General features: G+C 43.6%; 1 protein-coding gene across 1 annotated transcript in view; it reads left to right on the top strand.

The window, feature by feature from the left end:
- Positions 1-6,866: 6,866 nt before the first annotated feature.
- nos1 (nitric oxide synthase 1 (neuronal)) overlaps positions 6,867-20,434 on the top strand; it is a 71,857-nt gene continuing 58,289 nt past the window's right edge. The window contains exons 1-3 of the mRNA XM_055655589.1: positions 6,867-9,291; positions 18,641-18,778; positions 18,878-19,023. Of these exons, the coding sequence (XP_055511564.1) occupies positions 9,175-9,291; positions 18,641-18,778; positions 18,878-19,023 (401 nt within the window). The 5' untranslated portion in view covers positions 6,867-9,174. The remainder of the gene's footprint in view (positions 9,292-18,640; positions 18,779-18,877; positions 19,024-20,434) is intronic.

Below are 20,434 nucleotides of genomic sequence, written 5' to 3'. Positions count from 1 at the left end.
CCATCTGCCATCTTTCAGCCCAATCTTCCAACTGGCATAAATCTCTCTGTAGACTTTGAAACTCTACTTCATTACCCGCAATCCCACCTATCTTAGTATCATCTGCATACTTACTAATCCAATTTACCACACCATCATCCAGATCATTGATGTACATGACAAACAACAGTGGACCCAACATAGATCCCTGTGGCACCCCACTCATCACTGGCCTCCAACCTGACAAACAACCATCCACCATTATTCTCTGGCATCTCCCATTCAGCCACTGTTGAATCCATCTTGCTACTCCACCATTAATACCCAACCATTGAACCTTCTTAACCAACCTTCCATGAGGAACCTTGTCAAAGGCCTTACTGAAGTCCATATACACAACATCCACTGCTTTACCCTCATCAATTTCCCGAGTAACATCTTCAAAAAATTCAAGAAGATTAGTTAAACATGACCTTCCAGGCACAAATCCATGTTGACTGTTCCTAATCAGACCCTGTTTATCCAGATGCTTATATATATTATCTCTAAGTATTCTTTCCATTAATTTGCCCACCACTGACGTCAAACGAACAGGTCTATAATTGCTAGGTTTACTCTTAGACCCCTTTTTAAACAATGGAACAACATGCGCAGTACGCCAATCCTCCGGCACTATTCCCGTTTCTAATGACATTTGAAATATTTCTGCCATGGCCCCTGCTATTTCTACACTAACTTCCCTCAATGTCCTAGGGAATATCCTGTCCGGACCTGGAGACTTATCCACTTTTATATTTCTCAAAAGTGTCAGTACTTCCTCTTCTTTGATCCTCATAGTTTCCATAGCTAATGTACTTGTTTCCCTTACCTCACATAATTCTCCTTGGTGAGTATACCGAAGAAAAGAAACTGTCTTGTATTATCTTGTATAACAAACCTTAAAGTATGAGTTTACTCTAACTTTTCACACACCTATTTACGCTATCTTAACACACATCTCCTATTCTCCCAGCATGCAAGGGTTGTTTAAATGTCACCCTTGACAAATGATAATTGTTCCTTGGCTAGCTCACACACCCTCCCCCTTTCTTGTTATCCCTAGGGGATGGCATTCCAAACTCATCGTGGGGCCTCTTTATGGCTTCTCACCAACAGCATTACTCAAAAGAATGTTCACATCTGCAGACAACTGACTTATGTCAGATTAAAACAAAGTTACTTTCTTAGATGCATATATATATAAATAACAGATACAACCTGCTCAAATGAATCACCTCTTATCTCATCATATGTGTGATTAAACATATCAAACTTAATACAGAATCCATTATTATTCCAGCCTTGAGGTCTTGGATATATAACCAGTCCATAAATCTTGAGTCATGTCATTACAACACTTCACAAGAATGTGACATCGAGAAAGAGCAAATGACCTGTGACCAAATGGTCTGAGACGCCCACTGCATAATCAGACTTTTTAAGATATAGCTTATTTTCAGTACAAGATTATATAAGATACATTTAATATAGAAGATAATATTTACTATATCTACAATGGTAGGCTTTTCCTGAGAAAATTACCATTGCAACATTCGCAATTGTCAGCCAGATGAAGCCATAGTAATCATAATCACTAATAAATACAGTGAAAATTTGAAGCTACTACACTGATGCTTATGGGGTCACACTTGTTGCTTCCGGCCACTTTGTGATTCCCTGCATTATCCTGAAGATTGTCTTCTTCCACTAAACAGGTCAGTGGTTTGTCTTCACTTCCACAACTCTTCAGTTTTGCAAAACAAAATGCTGGAGGAATTCAGTGCATCAGGCAACATCTGTGACAGGAATGCACAGGCAAGAGTTTAGGAATGGATCCTTCTACAGACTGAACGGTCCCAACCTGAAACATCTTCTGTTCATTCCCACACGGATGTTGCCTGATCCGCTGAATTCCTCCAGCACTTTGTGTTTGGCTCAAGATTCCTGCACTTGCAATTCCTTGTGTCTTCAATTTAGTTTATAGCTTTATTGAGGGAATGTGCCACTTTAATGCTTTGAAGGGAGCCAAATTTGTTTCTCATCACAAGTGTTAAAATATTGAGGGTCGATTACTCTCACCTCTGTACATTTTGTTCCATGGAACCAAATGTTTGCATATCTGTACAAATATTTTTGGACTCATTCATCACTCTAGGCTGGAGATACATTTTTCCCACAAGGTGCTTGTAACAAATTTCCTTTCCCAGCTTATTAAAAAGAGGAGTTAATAGCCATATTAAAATGGGGCATAAAGGAATTTCACGTAACCATGTTAGGTTTTGTACAATGTGTCTCAGTCTAGTTTCACAATTATATTTCTGTGAGAAAGAGGTCTGTCAAATACAAACAACTTATTAACCAGCACATAAACAAAGATTACAACCGGTATTGTTGAAGATATTCTAAAGGCAGCTACCTGAAGCATTTTCAAAGGCTAACTTGGATAAAACATATGATGTACTATATATCATTAATGCAGGAAGTTATATCTGATATAGCAAAAAGATATATTAGAAAATATCACAAACGTTTGCAACTTTGCAAAACGCTCTGTATATTGATTCCCTAGTCTTTAAAATATCAGTGACAAAACTGAAGAGATCTTGGAAAAGCAATCTGTTATTTTGAAAGAAAATGGTTAGAGCTGGACAGAAGGCGGTCAGTCAGAAAATTGCAACTCCTTTCCTGGTCTAAATTGCCATGGGGATTATGATCCATCTGTAATGCAAGTTGCAAATCAGTTCTGCTTTGTTGCTTATTACACTGATTTCAGCACTTGTCCAGCACCAGTTCCGCTCCCTATATGTGAATGCTTGGGTTCAATATCATGTTTCAGAACTCTGTACCTTTAAATAGAGTTTGGACTGTGTTGGAGCAGGTACTGGAAACAAATGTGACTTGTGATAAATTAAGTGCTCTGGAGTGCTTGGTGGAACAGCCATTAAGTTTACCAGATATCTGGTATGTGCAAGAGGCTTGGAGTTACCTCATTCATTGGGTCTGAAGGTAGCCCGGGCTAAAGAGGTAATTTGGCAATGGAAATCCTACTAGAAAACTTACTCAAGAAGTGTGGATGAGTCTTGCTCCAATATGGCTTGGGCCTTGCACAGAGTTCTAAAACATTGCTTCCAGTGGCTACGTGATGGCCAATATCAATAGGACAGATGTGAAGCCCATCAAGATGCAGCGTAGACAGACACAAAGATAGACTCCAGTCTGAAGAAGGGTCTCGACCCAAAGCGTCACCCATTCCTTCAATCCAGAGATGCTGCCTGTCCCGCTGAGTTACTCTAGCATTTTGTGTCTATCTTCGAAGTAAACCAACAGTTCCTTCCTACACAAGAGGCAGTGCATGTTGGCTGATGTTGTGGCTTCCATTATAGAGCAAGAAGATGCCAGCCATTCTGTGTGGACTGCAGTGAAACTACATACTGTTGGCATAGTCATCATGATCCGTAGGATACAAAGCAATCTGCAGGATGCCATCAGTAATCCAGCAAATCTGTCCTCCAGCAAATTGCTGGGATTGTTTAGTGACCAACTGAAGTTAATCCCCATTGGCCCGCTGAAAACGATAAGCCTCACTCTCCTATCCTTGCTATTCCATCAACTAAATAGGCAATGGCATTTGCACTGTGGTGCAATGTCACACATCTTAGATTGGATTTTAGTTTTGCACTGTGGTTAAACAGGTTTTGATGGGCAGTGACAGAAGGAAGGGGAACTATGGGAGTGTGGTTTGTGGTTTGTGGTATCACACGGTGAGTGCTTCATAGACATTCAGGGCAGAAAGAAGATGTCTAAATTGCTTTCTTTCCTCATCTTCTTGTTGTGTAGTTGGTGTCAAAGCCTCTCTTACATCACAGGTTCACGTTCACAGGTTATGAGTAGAATTAGGTTATTTGGCCCATCAAGTCCACTCCGCCATTCAATCATGGCTGATCTCTGCCTCCTCAGATTCAGATTCAGATTCAGATCCAACTTTAATTGTCATTGTCAATGTACAGTACAGAGACCTCCTAATCCCATTTGCCCGCCTTCTCCCAATAACCCATGAACCCGTTCTAATCAACAATTTGTCTATCTCTGCTTTAAAAATATTCACTGACTTGGCCTCCACAGCCCTCTGTAGCAAAGAGTTCCGCAGATTAACTACCCTTTGACTAATGAAGTTCCTTCTCACCTCCTTTCCAAAAGCACGCCCTTTAATTCTGAGGCTATGACCTCTGGTTCTAGACTCTCCCATCAGTGAAAACATCCTTTCCCACATCAACTCTTTGCCTTTCATTATTTTCTGTAAGTTTCAATGAGGTCCCCCCTCAACCTTCTAAACTTCAGTGGGTAGTGGCCCAGTGCTGTCAAACATGGCAAATAATTTGGGAAAAACTTTGATGCAACCAAGAGAGCAGCACAGATCTTGATACTATTGCTTCGAGTATACAACACTACACTAAACAAGTTCTTGCAGTCCATGCATTACTTCAGCATGTCAATGGCCTAAAATACCAGGACTTGAGCAGTAAAGTAGCTTTCAATGTAACATTTAAAAAGAAAATGTAGCAATGTTGGAACTCTAGAATGTAAACTGGAGATGTGAAAGTCAATGTATTCGTCACATGCACCAACTAAGGTGCAGTGAAATGAATTTGCCAGCAGCGATACAGTTGAAAAACAGAACACACAATACACAATAGAGTTTAACATAAACATCCACCACAGCATTCTTCACTGTGGTGGAAGGCAACAAAGTTCAGTCAGGCATCCTCCTTTTGTTCATCATGGTCGGGGCCATGAACCCTCCGTAGTCGCCACTACGGACGGCCAGATGTACAGGCCCTCTCATTGGGATGATCGAAATTCCGAATCGGCCACTTTCTTACCGGAGACCGCGGCTTCAGGATGTTATAGGCCCCAGGCCGCCAGTCGGAGCACTTCTCCGGCGATCCCCGGCAAGAGATCCTAGACTCCGAATGGTAAACCCACACCCCACCCGCGGCTAGAAGCTTCGCAGACCACTGCCCCACGATGCCAAAGCCACCATACCAGTGATCGGAGCACTCCTCTCTGGCGACCCCCGGCAAGGGTTCGCCCCCTCTCCGCGATAGAAAAGTCCACACTGCGCCCGCTGCTGAATCTCTGGGCTCAACTCCGGCAAAGGCCGCTCTAATCCAAGCGACATGGAAAACGTCGCCTCTCTGTCGAGGAAGCGACTGAAAAACGGTTTCCACCTTTCCCCCTCCCACCACCCCCCACACAAGACATACCAAGAGACACTAAAACAAACATTTGGACACACCAAAAAAACAAAATGAAGGCAAAATAACGGACACGCTGCCGGTAGGGCAGCCGACTCGCTGCGCCCCCAACCAACCAGCAACACTCAGCAAGTCAAGCAGCATCTGTAGAGAGAGGGACAGAAGATTTGATAACTGTTTCTCAGCCCACAAACCTGTGGTTGAGTATTTCCATGATTTTCTGTCTTTAAGTTCAATGCTGTCTGAAACGCTTTAAACTTTTGACTTTATTTCACACACTGCTATTACTGAGTATAGTTGATTTTTTTCTCTTCAGGCTTCAGAATGAATTGCTTCCACAATGGTTTTGTGGTTTTAGGGTGGCTATTGAGGTCAATGTGGGAACAGCAGTCTCTTAAGTAGATGGGTCATATTATGGGGATGGGTTATTAGGTAGCAGGGGAGATTGTGCATGTTCCACCACATGGCACCACAAGTGCCATCCTAAATGTTTCTCCTTCACTTTGAGGAGTCAGTAGGAATACTACAAATTATCAAGGACATATTTGAAAGTAATCTTAAATCTCTTCCTCTGTCGACTGGCAATCTCCACCCAGGCTAGAGCTCAGAATATTGTGTCACTTTCAGAAATGTTACAGAAACATAGAAAATAGGTGCAGGAGTAGGCCATTCGGCCCTTTGAGCCTGCACCGCCATTCAATATGATCATGGCTGATCATCCAACTCAGTATCCTGTACCTGCCCTCTCTCAGTCTGAAGAAGGGTTTCAGCCCGAAACGTTGCCTATCTCCTTCGCTCCATAGATGCTGCTGCACCCGCTGAGTTTCTCCAACATTTTTGTGTACCTTCTCTCCATACCCCCTGATCCCTTAGTCACAAGGGCCACATCTATCTCCCTCTTAAATATAGCCAATGGACTGGCCTCAAGTACTTTCTGTGGCAGAGAATTCCACAGATTCACCAATCTCTGTGTGAAAAAAAAAAATTCTCATCTCGGTCCGAAAAGACTTCCCCCTTATCCTTAAACTGTGACCCCTTGTTCTGGACTTCCCCAACATCGGGAACAATCTTCTTGAATCTAGCCTGTCCAACCCCTTAAGAATTTTGTATGTTTCTATAAGATCCCCCCTCAATCTTCTAAATTCTACCGAGTACAAGCCGAGTCTATCCCGTCTTTCTTCATATGAAAGTCCTGCCATCCCAGGAATCAGTCTGGTGAACCTTCTCTGTACTCCCTCTATGGCAAGAATGTCTTTACTCAGATCAGGAGACCTGTTGGACATGCAAACATCTTACTCAGCCCACTGTAGCCAACAATAGGCTGCCAAAGCCGGAGATGTTGGCTGCAAATAAATGTCCTTCCACAGAATTTAGAGGATTTTGTGGAAGCAACATTTGCGGTATTTTTCCAGTACCTTGTTATGGGCAGTCAACATCTCCGATCCTTTTAGAAAAGGCAGGGATTATTGCTGAGTAGACAAACATGATACCTTAATGCCTGCTCTGAGAATATGATTTTCAAATACCCTTTTCCACGCTTGACCAAAGTCTATGCATATATGTAGAAGACAGTGGTGATATTATCAATGATGTCCACCATTGTAGGGCGATGGCTCCTGGGCCATGGGATGTCCCGCTGCGCTGCGCCACCGTGCCGCCATAAACCATGGATGGTCCAGCATCTGATTCAATCAATTGCTCTAGAATGTGAGCCAATAAACTCCCTTTAAACCCACCCAGCCTCACTGGAAAATTGATTATATCTCGAAATAACATGTAAAAATTCCAATGAATCCATGTTGGGGTATTTATAGGAGTAACACCCAAAATTCCAGAAAATCGGTTGGTCCAGTTATACCAAAGACCCGTCCATTAAGACATTTGCCTCTGTGAAGAAAACAGACAGGAAAAATATTCAGACTCTTTGTAAGATAGATTTCGATCTTTTTCACAGCATCCAGAACTATCCACAATCCCTCATCGCCCTCCATCTTGTTAATCTATCTGATATTTTTATTGCCTTCGTTCCAACAGCACAAAATTCCATTAGTTAATGATACTTTGTCTGGTTGCTTTTGAAACCTTTAATCTTCCTAAGTTTTATCTTGTTGCTCCCTATACCACCAACCTGAAATAATTTATGGAATCTTACAGCACAGAACGTCATTCAGTTTATTGTCCCTGTTCCAAATCTTTTAAAGACTTGTCTATTTTAATCTTACATCCTACCCTTTACTCCAAAACACTACTTAGCTGTCCTCAAATGCTTTTTCTGCTGCTTTTTTAATGTTTCCATGACAACTGATTGCTATGTTGTCTTCCATTGACCCTCTGAAAACGATAAGCCCCATTCTCCTATCCTTGCTATTCCATCAGCTAAATAAGCAATGGCATTTGCACTGTGGTGTAACGTCACACATTTTAGATTGAATTTTAGTTTTGCACTGTGGTTGAACAGATTTTGATGGGCAGTGACAGAAGGAAGGGGAACTATGGGAGTGTGAATTACTCATGGTGAATACTTCATAGAAGATGTCTAAACTGGTTTCTTTCCTCATCTTCTTGTTGTGTAGTTGGTGTCAACACTTATCTTCCATCATAGGTTCACAAGTTCACAAGTTATAGTAGAACTAGGCCATTTGGCCTATTGAGTCCACTCTGCCATTCAATCATGGCTGATCTCTGCCTCCTTATCCCATTTTCCTGCCTTCTCCCCATAATGTTTCACACCTGTTCTAACCAACATGATAGTAAAATAATTTAGATTTATGTGAAGTGTTTTCCTTCAAATAGGTTGAGTGGCACAGCTGTGAAATGACAGAATCTTACAATCAGATAATCATACCACATAGAAGCAGCCTCTTCATTCCAACTTGTCCATGGCAACTAACATGCCCATCTAAGCTAATCGCAATAGTCTGCATTTGACCCATATACCTCTAAACCTTTCCTATTTATGTATCTGACAAAATGTATTTTAAATACTCTTATTATATCTGCACAAACATTTCCTCTGACAGCTCATTCCATGTACATATCATCCTCTGTATGAAAAATTGCCCCTAAGGTTCCTATTAAATCCTTCCCTTTTCACTGTAATCCTATGCTCTCTAGTTCTTGATTCCCCAATTATGGTATAAAATACTATGCACATTCATATTAATTATGTCTCTCATGATTTTATACACCTCTTTGAGGTCACCTCTCAATGTTTTCCTCTCCAAGGAAGAATTCCCAGCCTGTCAACCTCTCCCTATTAGTTAATGCCTCGGGCTCTGGCTAAATCCTTGTAAAGCTTATCTGCATTCTTTCCAGTTTAATGGCGTCTTTCAAATAGCTGGGTGGACAAAACTGAACCCAGTGGACCAAAACTCCAGGAAATCAACCCACCAGGAAGCCTCCCTGCCTTAGGTCATCTGTGGCTGGCCCTGATTTTTCCTCGTTGTTTCTTGCTTCCAGTTACCCCATCCCCTCACCCTACAATCACTGAAGAAGGGTCCCAACCCAACACATCACCTATCCAGTTTCTCCATGGATGCTGCCTCACCTGTTGAGTTACTCCAGCATTTTGTTTTTATCTTTAGTATAAACCAGCATCTGCAGTTCCTTTTTATTATAACACTCCAACACTTGTGATTAATTAATTTGACAACCCTGGGTGGTGTTTGTGAATCTTCAACAATATTCCAATATACACAGAAGTTTGAACCTACATCATATGAATGGAAAGAATTTCCTCAAGAATTATACTTGATCTGCAGCAGGTAATGAACAGTTTGACAAAGGGTGTGTGTTTGACTTCATTTCCAAAGTTCTCTTCCTATTTATTTCTCTCATTAAGCAATGATGAATCAGAAATGTGGTGTAAGACTTATTTAAAATCACTCAACTAATAAATACAATGTTCACATACAGGGGTATGGCGGACTTAAACCAAGAGTGCCTGGATCTACAAAGTGAGAATGACAGACCCCCTAATGATCTGCCAGCAGTTCTTCCTAATTCTCACTCAGAACAGGTAAAATAATTCAACCTAGCTCTAACTGATGCCTCTGATATATTAAATATAATCTATAAATATATGACTCATGATATAAATAGAATTCAGTTATTGTACAGGTTATGCATGATTGATAATTAATTAATGTTTTATTGCTTAATGGTAAGAAATGCAAGGATTGAAATCCTTTTCCAGACTTTGTACTAAATGGCTAAGAGAGTGGTCCTGTCCCACTTAGGCGATTTTTTAGGTGACTACAGGCGACTCCGCCAAAATGTTTGCTGTTGTAGGTTGACGTAGGTGTCGTACGTGAATTCCATTAAAACTAGTTCCTGGCAGTCGCCTAAAGAGTCGCCTAAGTGGGACAGGCCCATGACCTAAGCATGTTGCGCTTGTGTTCCAAGAATCCATGGAAATAATTTACAAAATACAGGTTCAATCACATCATTTTACTTCGGAGTCACGTGAGTGACTACGTGAAGAACCCACCCAGCGCGCAGGCGCGGCATTACGTCAGCAGTGCAACAGCGGCAGCAGCTGGAGCCAGGCTCTCCAGCTGCAGCATAAAGACGAGACCTCAGGTAAGTGCCTTTTTTGTTACAGAGTCGCGCTAGAGAGAATAATGGCCTCTCGCAAGCGACCAGCCAGGAGGACTGCCTGCCCTACTCCACCCGAGGACGGGTCCATAGCGGGACGGCAGCCTCTCGCAGCGGAGGAGCTTTTTCAACGCTCCCGCTCACCCGACACCGAGCCGCCCCCAGTGCTGCAGATCTCAACGCCCCGCACAGGGAGGAAGGCGACACAGAAAACCGACCGGCCGGTGTCCTCCGATGAATCGGAGGAACGGGAACACTCTCCCCCACCGAAAAGGGGAGACGCTCGGATAAGCTGCATGAGGCAGCTCCTCGAGCGTATGATTAATGAGGAGATGCGGCATCTCCCAGGAGGACGGGCTTTGGCCTCCTCCTCTCCACACCCTTCTGTACCCTCTATATTCGAGGGCAGTAAGGGAGGCCAGGACTGGGCTGGCCTATCCCAAGGGCAGGCGGAGGATATCGTCAGCATGCCGGGCGTGCCGGAAGAAGAGCTACTGGGTGTAGTGGGCCGATATGCGGCACCACCAACAACTGGGATGGTGTTGCCACCCAGAATGGCGGCAACTATAAACAGGCTGTCCAACAACAGAGAAGGTAGAAGGCCGTCACCGCCTTTGCTCGGTCCGTTGGGGATGAAGACCTGACCATACCCCAGCAGGATGCCCTCGCACTGATGTGCAGCACCACGTATGAGCTAAACAACCTACGGCGGGACAACATCAGGCCTGCCCTCAACCCAACATATGCCGGCCTCTGTAAAGCTCCAGCGCCCGAACGACAGGCGCTGCTATTTGGTGCGGATCTGGCCAAAAGGCTCAAGGAGTTGGAAGAGGCGGCAAAACCAGTAGGCCTCATGAGGGCAGGGCCAGGACCAAGCAGGGTGAAGACGCCCAGTTGGCCGCACGCCTCGGCAGCCACCAGCAGATACCGAGCTGGTGAAAGCCTGGTGACCGCCTCCCACTACCCCCAGTGCTCTTTTTTAGAGCGGGGCCCAGGGCGGAGCCGTGGGAAGATGCGCCGCCCCACCGCAGCACCAACACGGACAACCTTGGGCCAGACCCACCGGAAACGACCCCACAAGTGAACATGGAGGTAGGTGGGTCTGGTTCCTGTCAACATACACAGACAAAGGGTGTAGTATTAACAGGGGGACGTTTGAGGTTCTTCAAGCATGTTTGGTGCTCCCTTACTAACAATCAGTTTATACTCAACAGTATTAGTGGATACAAGATTGAGTTCAAACCAGGCGTAGAACCGCCAGTTCAGCACATGCCCCAAAGGGTGTTCCTTCCCTCGGCAGTTGAGAAGGTAGAAGGACAAGCTGAACTTGATCGGCTCGTGGCTAAAGGCATCATAGAAATGACCCACACACGAGCCGCAAGAATTTGTATCAATATTTTTCTCAAAACCAAAAAAGATGGTGGATGTCGCATTATTATTGATCTGACATCACTCAATCAGTCTGTTGAGTATCAACATTTCAAAATGGAGACATTTGTCACTGCCAGACAACTGATCTCCAAGGGATACTACATGGCAAGCATAGATATCAAAGATGCTTACTATTTGGTACCCATTCATAAAGATTACTTTAAATATCTGAAATTTATCTGGAGGGGCCAGCTATGGCAGTACCGAGCTTTGCCCAATGGTTTAACGACAGCTCCCAGACTATTTACGAAAATTCTTAAAGTGGCCATGAAGAAATTGAGAGAACTAAAACATTTAGTAGTGGCCTATCTGGACGATGTTCTCATATTAGGAAGAACACGGGAACAAGCTGTCGCAGGAGTGTTAGCCACTAAACAACTCCTTGAAACTTTGGGTTTTATCCTTCACCCAGATAAATCAATATTGGAGCCTACTACTAACATGGATTACTTAGGCTTCACTATTGACACGATTCACATGACTGTCACTCTGCCCAGAAACAAAACAGTTTCACTCATTGAAGCTTGTAGCCATTTAATTGCTACACCGCAACCTAGAATACGGCATGTAGCCAGAGTTATTGCCTCTATAGTAGCAGCATTTCCGGCTGCCCAACATGGGCCCTTGCATTATCAAAATCTACAAAGAGCAAGGACTCATGCATTACGCCTTCATAGGGGGCATTATGATCGCAAAATGGATTTACCCGCTGAAGCCAAATCAGAACTTCAGTGGTGGGTTGACAATATTTGGCACAGTCACAGTCCTATCACCGTAACCAATCCTAACATAACCATTGCAACGGATGCCAGTGCTTTAGGCTGGGGAGCTACTAACTCCATAGACAGCACAGGTGGCAGATGGACTAACTCAGAGGCATCGCTACTACAATCACTGGGCATTAACTTTTTGGAAATGCTCGCCGCCTTTTATGGGCTAAAAGCATATGCATCTGGTATGCGGCACGTGCATGTTAGAATTATGATCGACAACACTACGGCAGTATCTTATATCCAGCACATGGGTGGCATTAAATCAGTATCATGCGACAAATTAACTGCTATAATCTGGCAATGGTGTGTCGAGAGACATATTTGGCTATCAGCTGCCTATTTACCAGGCAAGCTAAATTTAGTGGCGGACACCAGGTCACGAAAATTCAACGACAACATCGAATGGATGTTGGACCCAAAATTATTTGCTAAAATTATCAAGCAATATGGTACGCCAGATATAGATTTGTTTGCGTCTAGGTTAAATCACCAACTACCCATGTATGTGGCTTGGGAACCAGACCCAGAGGCAGCAGCGGTAGATGCCTTCACGCTGGACTGGGGAAATTTCTTTTTCTATGCTTTCCCTCCCTTCTGCCTCATCAGTCGGGTACTCCAGAAAATTCAGGCAGACTCAGCCTCTGGCATTCTGGTCGTGCCCGACTGGCCTACCCAACCATGGTTCCCAATGTTCCACGACATGGTGGTAGAGACACCAATGGTCCTTCAACACCACCCCCAATTATTGACTCACCCGGTAACTGGCTTTAGCCATCCATGCCACCAAAAATTGAAACTCCTGGTTTCCAGATTTTGAACAGGCCTTACCGGGGATTGGGGTTATCATACAGAACAATCACCACCATGTCGGCATCCCTGCGAGTTTCCACCAAGAAACAGTACCTGACCTTCATCAGGAAATGGGAACAGTACTGTCTGGACGCAGGGACATCCTACAAGACGACTTCGATCTCGGATGTGCTGGAGTTCCTGGCCCACCTGCACCATGATCTCAAGATGAGCTACAGTGCCATCAATACGGCTCGGAGCGCACTGTCCGCATACCTCATGCCGATAGAACAGCATAGTGTGGGATCCCACCCTCTAGTCATCAGACTCCTTAAGGGGATCTTTAATACCAAACCCCCTACACCTAGATACACTCACATGTGGGATGTGAGTGTAGTTCTCACACACCTTCGAGGTTGGCCTCCGGTGGGATCCCTGAGCCTGGGACAGGCCACTTACAAAACCCTCATGCTCATGGCGCTTGTCTCAGCTCAAAGGGTTCAGTCGCTCCATCAGCTAAATCTGAACTACATGGTGACCACCCCAGATACCATTACTTTCACCATGCCGGGGTTGGTAAAACAAAGTAGACCAGGTACATCAAACTCCCCGTTGATCTTCCGGGCTTACCCTCCAGAACCTAGGCTGTGTGTGGTGACCCACCTTCATCATTATCTAGACACAACCCAAACGCTAAGAGGGAGAGAGAAAGCCTTATGGGTTAGCCACAGAAAGCCTTTTGGACGGGTAACCAGCCAAACATTATCCAGATGGTTGAAACAGGTCCTCAGCATGGCAGGGATTAACACAAATGCTTTTAAATCCCATTCAACCAGGGCAGCGTCCACCTCAGCGGCGGATAGGATGCAGGTTCCCCTCGACCACATCCTCAGAGCAGCGGGATGGTCAAGGGAATCGACATTCCAACGATTTTACAACAAACCGCTGATGGAACAGGACGTCTTTGCGGATACCGTTTTTAAAAACCGCAAAGTTATGATTTAAAGCCCATGGGAGCTATTTTGTTTTTTGTTATAGTTAATAAATATTTCTTTTATAACTAAACAAACTTGTTGGTCTCTAGCTACCACTTCCTCCCTCGATGATCTTTCGGCAGTGAGTGATATAACTGTTACACGGTTTGAAATCACAGACCTTTGAAGTCTTCACGTAGTCACTCACGTGACTCCGAAGTAAAATAGTAAGATTAAACGAGTACTTACCAGTACGAAGTTTGATCTGTATTTTATGAGGAGTTACGATGAGGGATTACGTGCCCTCCGCTCCCACCCTCATTATATAGATCAAATTCGGACTAATGTCTCGTTGGTCTTCACTATCTTTACTTCAACTAGTGTCTATCTGTGATTCCACACCGCTGCTTGGAAGTATGCCGCGCCTGCGCGCTGGGTGGGTTCTTCACTTAATCCCTCATCGTAACTCCTCATAAAATACAGATCAAACTTCGTACTGGTAAGTACTCGTTTAATCTTACTATTCTATTGCACAAAGAACTACAGATGTTGGATTCCTGAACACAAAGAATCACAGAGATTCACAGGCAGGACAGTAATGGTTGGACATTTGCTTCTGCCTGCTTTAGTGCCATTGAAATCATCTCTTCATATCTCAACACTTTGTTGCTGTTGCTCAGCCCCTTCTCTTCTACATCTGAGCCACCTCCCATGCTCTCTGCCAGTTTAATAACTCCCAATTCCTTGGCTCCCACTGTCAAAGTTAGTTTCTTAAAAAGCAGATAGCAACAAACGTTGAAGGTAGACCATGGCAATCTTTAAGTGGCAAAATCGGAAGTGGCAAAAATCTACAATGAGCACAAACGTTGTACATTGCTGCTCGGGCTCCCATTCACAGAACAAAGGCGAGTTAGCACAATTATACATTTTTCTTATCAGTAAAGCACTCCTACCAAGTCTGAATATGGCATGACTGAAAGATTCTGTAGCCTTTCACAATATAGGAAAGCTGGGTCCAAATTGAGCTCATCCAATGACAAGTTATTACTTATCTCTGGAGCGTCAGCTATTTTTTCAATCTTAGCTTCTTTATGGCCTTGAAGAAGCACATGTTATTATGCAGGCTGCCATCTTAATGTCTTTATTGAAAAGACAACCTGTCCTCCATATTGTGTTCCATATAATTTACAAAGTCATTCAGACTTGGCACCGTGCCATTCTTTTGTTTTACTATTCCATGCTTTTGTAGAAGGACAACTCCATTTTAGATTTGACTATTAGCTCTTTCACCACTGCTCTTGATTTCACCAAGCACGTCCAGCCCCTGAATGCTTTCATTTTTTTATCAGGCAAGCCTGGTAGGACAGAGTGCCAACCAGTTCCTTTCAATGAATACGCTCCTGCAAAGAGGCAAAGTGCTGGAGTAACTCAGCGGGTCAGGCAGCATCTCTGGAGAACATGGATAGGTGGCGTTTCGGGTCAGGACCCTTCTTCAGGTCGCTCTGCCGGGCAGAACTTGAGCTCACCCTCAACTGCTTTTCTTCTGAATCCTCTCACTTTCTTCAAATCAAAGATGTAACAGGGGCAGTCCTACAGGTCCCAGCTACGTTTGCATTGGCAGACATACTCGAGCACCACCGCCCAACTCTTTCTCCACCACAGCAATAACTGCATAGGGGTTGCCTCCTGCATTCTTGCAGAACTTGTCAATTTCATCACCTCTGCCACCCAACATTCACATTGCCCTCATATGCCCTTGGACCATCCCTGACATCTCTCTCCACTTTCTTTCTCCATCTCAGGAGGCAGACTTCCCACAGATATCAACCAAAACTCATTGAATCCCATGGGTACCTAGACTACACCTACTCTCACTCTGTCTCTTGCAAGGATGTCATCCCTTTCTCATAGTTTCACTGTCTCTGTCGCATCCGCTCTCAAGATGAGGTTTTCCACTTGTGGACATTAGTGTCGTCTTTCTGCAGTAAGCATGGTTTCCCCCCCCCCCTCTCCCCCCAAATTGTGGATCGATCCCTCACCCCTGTCTTTTCCTTTCACCGCAGTTCTGCTCTTGCCCCCTCTCCAAACAGAAAAAAATAGAGTTTTCCTGGTTCTTACCTTTCACCCCCACCAGCCTTCGCATCCAGCATATAATTCCCTGACATATCCACCAGCTGCAATGTGATCCCACCACTGGTGATACCTTTACCTCTCCACCCCTTTATTCGTTCTGCAGAGACCACTCTTTCCTGTCCCAATAACATCTCCCTCACCTCCATTCAAGGGCCTTCCAATTTTAAAGGAGGTTTATGTGCCTCTCGTCTAGCCTTGCCCAATGCATTTGGTTCTCTCAATATGTCTTGCTCTACACTACACCACTGAGATCAAGCCGATCTGAGATCAGATGACCGATTGCAAGCCATTTCAATTCCCCTTCCCATTTTCATACCAACTGTCCAGGTCCACTATTATCTCCCCTCCCTGTGACCATCCCCCCACCAACCCTCTCTCTGGGTCCAGATTTCACCTTCCCTTCTTATCAGATTCCACTCTCTGGAATTCTTTGCCACAGAAAGCTGTGGAGGCCAAGTCCATGGATATTTTTTTAAGGCAGAGATAGGTAGATTCTTGATTAGTACAGGTGTCAGAGGTTATGGGGAGAAGGCAGGAGAATGGGGTTTGGAGGGAGAGATAGATCAGCCATGATTGAATGGCGGAGTAGACTTGATGGGTCGAATGACCTAATTCTATTCCTATTCCTTATGACATGACCTTATGAAATCCTTTGTCCTCTCTACTTTTCACCTTCAAATTATGTTGCTATCTGCAGCTCATGCATGAAGGAGAGTCATTGATTTTCTTTCGTGTGGCGTGCACAGCCTAAAGTTGTTGGACAACTTGTTCTATTTGATCTTCCGTTTGTGCACGTCGAGTTGATTGCATTAGTCGAAACAGGGCGGGCCACGTGAAGGTTGCAATCTTCCACCCCAGAGTCATTGATGAAACAGTTAAAGTTGCTTGGGCTGAACAATGTCCTAGGGCTAGAATGATCGACTACCAAGATCAACAAGCGTCTACTTTAGTGGGAGATCTGACTGCAACCACTGGTTGATTTATTAATGTCCACTGACTTTCATTTTACCAGTGTTGCTCAATAGCAGGCTCTTGTCAAAACGTACCTTAATATTGACGGCAGCTAACCTTTGAGATTTCCTTCAGTGGCCCATTTTTGAATCAGGGCTGCGAAACCAGACGTGGAGTGAAAAACTAATTATGCAGGTTATTGGATAGTCAGTTTGATAGCAGCTTTGATGACACCTTCTCTTGTGATGATTTTGTAGACCAATTAACCAGTTTAAACTTTGGACAGAACAAACCTCAGCAATTTTCCATAATGTCAGCGAAATGCCAGTGTTGTATCTGTTCTGGAACAGCTTGGCTGGGGATGAAGCTAGTTGGGGTGCATATATCTTCAGTGTCATAGCTGGGATATTGCCTGCTCCCCAAACATTTTATAATCTCAAGTGGAGTGAATTGACAAAAAACTGATCTCTGGTTCAAGTATCACCTACAAATAATAGATCATTCAGTTGACATTTAGGATTGCATGGCAAGAAATACTGGGTTTGCAGGTTTTAGCGAAGCACTAACAAGGATATTAAAACACTCTTTGGTGTTCCATTTCTGTGATTGACATTTACATTATTTGCAAAATAGAAAATACCCTCAGGACAAAATCTTGCATGAAATCTAAAAATGAAATATTTTCTCTTTTATTGCCTGTGTTATCATTGATTCTATCTTTCATGGCCAATTCTTCTCTCCAAAGATGCTGCCCCACCCGCTGAGTTACTCCAGCATTTTGTGTCTACCTTCAATTTTACCAGCATCTGCAGTTCTTTCTTAAACATTCTATCTTTCATTCTACATTTGCCTTTGTCTCCAAGTGCTTTCCCCAGCGGCGGTTGATGAATGCTAACTTTACAAAGAACTCTCCCATTATGGAACCACCCCAAAGATTCTTATTTGATCATGGATATTTTTTTTTCTAATTGGCTACATAATTGTATTCCAATAGATCAACTCCTCAGGCTAGGTTGGCTGGGTGCAAACTATTTGAAGAGCATCAGAACTAAAACTTTTATCCCTCCAACCTAATCGAGATTTGAAGTTTGTTCCTGTGGTTGGGAAATATTGACTACTTTAGCTTTAAATCAGAGCTGCAAATTTTAAAATGTTGATCCAAGTATTAGCACTGACTCTTCAGCGATAAATGTTATTATCGGGACATCGGGAGCTCGAGGGTGCCTGGTGGAGACCGCTTTTCCGAGCTCCCGCAACACAACTTCTCCCGCCCGTGTCGCGGGATTGGAACGACCCGGAGTGGGGCCGTACCTTGCTCGGCGCAGCTTTAATGGCCGCGGGACATTCCAGCGCCCGCCGGGGGCTCCAACTTTGCGACTTTTGGACCTGGAGCGGGGCCGTACATCACCAGGCGCGGTTTAAAATGGCTGTGGGACTTACCATCGCCTGCCTGGGGCTTCGACATCGGGAGAGAAATGGTGCAGGGGAGAGAAAATACTTTGCCTTCCGTCACAGTGAGGAAGAGATTCACTGTGATGGATGTTTGTGTAAATTGAATTGTGCATATGTCTTGTAGGAATTGTCTTTGTTTGTATGGCTGTGGAAACTGAGTTTCATTTGAGCCTCATTGAGGTTCAAATGATATGGAATAAATATTGTATTGTATTGTATTTTGTATATGTGCTGATTTCAAATCAATCATTGGTTTTATTTATTTCAGGTAGTTTCTCCCGTGCAAGTATCACCTACAAAGAAATCGCCAAATGACAGCCCATCCAAATCTCCCCGGTTTGTTAAGATAAAGAACTGGGAAACAGGCGCTGTTTTAAATGATACACTGCATTTGAACTCTGGAGTGGTAAGGTTCACTTGTTAGAGTCTGAAATTGTGGCCTTCACAGGCACTGTTTTGGTGCATATGCCGCTGTTCTGTGTTTCAACTTCTTCTGTGCTTACAGGCAACCGGCTGCAGAGAGCAATTGTGCTTAGGATCAATTATGATGCCAAGCCAACATGTAAAGAAACCAAGTAAAGCTCGTACGAAAGAGAACCTCCTACCACTGGCAGTGGAATTTTTAGACCAATATTATACATCCATCAAAAGGCAATTATGCAATACATTCCTACTTCACCTGGAAGCTTCTAAATCTGCCTGAATTAAATTTGAGTGATTGTGTTTAATCATAGCATCATCAAATGATAACAACAATAAAGGAGGACATTCAGCCCATCATGACTGTGCCACCTTTCTACCTCTATCAGCAACCCATCAGTTCCAATCCCTGACCTCATAACTTAGCAATCTTTTTGTCACCATATATTTATCCAGTTTCCTCGTTTATGTCATAATCAAAGCTGCTTTCTCTACATTTGCAGGCAGTTCCTTCCAAATTCCAATAGCACACAGTGTGGTAACGCTTTCCCTCATGTTATTGTTAATTCTCTTCCCCTTTATTTTATATCTGTGACCTTTGGTCCTCGACCCCTCCACCAATAGTGTTGTTCTCCCCCTGTTCACTTTGTCTAAATCTTTTATAATTTTACATCTATCAAATTTCCCCTCATCTGTCTCCTCTCCAAAGGAAGCAATTCCACCCTCTTTAATCTATAGCAAAGCTCCAATCACATTATGCCCACTCCATTTCCTCATGCAGTGACACAGTAACACTGTGATCCATTGTGAAATTTGTTGCACAGTATTGTGCAATGGCAATAAACGTATTCATTCATTCATTCATATAATGCTCACCTTCCGGGGAGATTTGGAGGATTGAATGAACAATCATTCAAGGTTGGAAAGCAATGGAAGATTTTTTATTAGGTAGATAGGTGCGTTAAGCATGATCATTTTGTGTCCAGGTTCTCAGATGAAATACAAACATTCAGATTTGATGAAAATCCCTTCACTTCCTGATAGCTGAAAGAACCTTTGTAATATTAAATTATAATATAATAATTCATTTCCTTGAGATACATTGGGCAAAACTAAGGATTTTTAATATTTTTCTTGTGAAAGTCTATGAATTACATTGAGTTGGAAATGGAAATGGAGATGTACAATATGTGTTAAGGGTGGGAGTGATGGACTTTTTAAATGTCCAGATTGCAGTTCAGTAGATCAACACCACCACAGTCTCAATTAACTGTGGAATGTCTGATTGTGAGAAACCTTCCATTCTCTAGTCCCAGAATCTCCCAACTGGGCCACAATGATGCCAAAATGCTAAAGTTGTGATATCATGATGGGTACTATCAAAGTACACCAGCTTCAATATTTGGACACCTTGTGCATTTCTGAAACCACAATGGGTGTGAGTTCAGTATCAGAAATTAATTTGTGTCTTTGAGTGTTATCTGTATTTTGGAAAATTGAATTTTTAAGGGCCTGTCCCACTTTCCCGAGTTACTCACGAATTCTCCCGCGTTTTCCCCTTGATTCAAACTCGGAGATGCCAGCCATAGGTACTCGGGGCTATTTATTTTACTTGTGGACATTTTTCAACATGCTGAAAAAA

This window comes from Leucoraja erinacea, chromosome 25, assembly GCF_028641065.1.
Source record: "Leucoraja erinacea ecotype New England chromosome 25, Leri_hhj_1, whole genome shotgun sequence".
NCBI lineage: Eukaryota > Metazoa > Chordata > Chondrichthyes > Rajiformes > Rajidae > Leucoraja > Leucoraja erinaceus.
The sequence above is the reverse complement of the archived record's forward strand: the minus strand, read 5'-3'. Positions and strand labels throughout refer to the sequence as shown.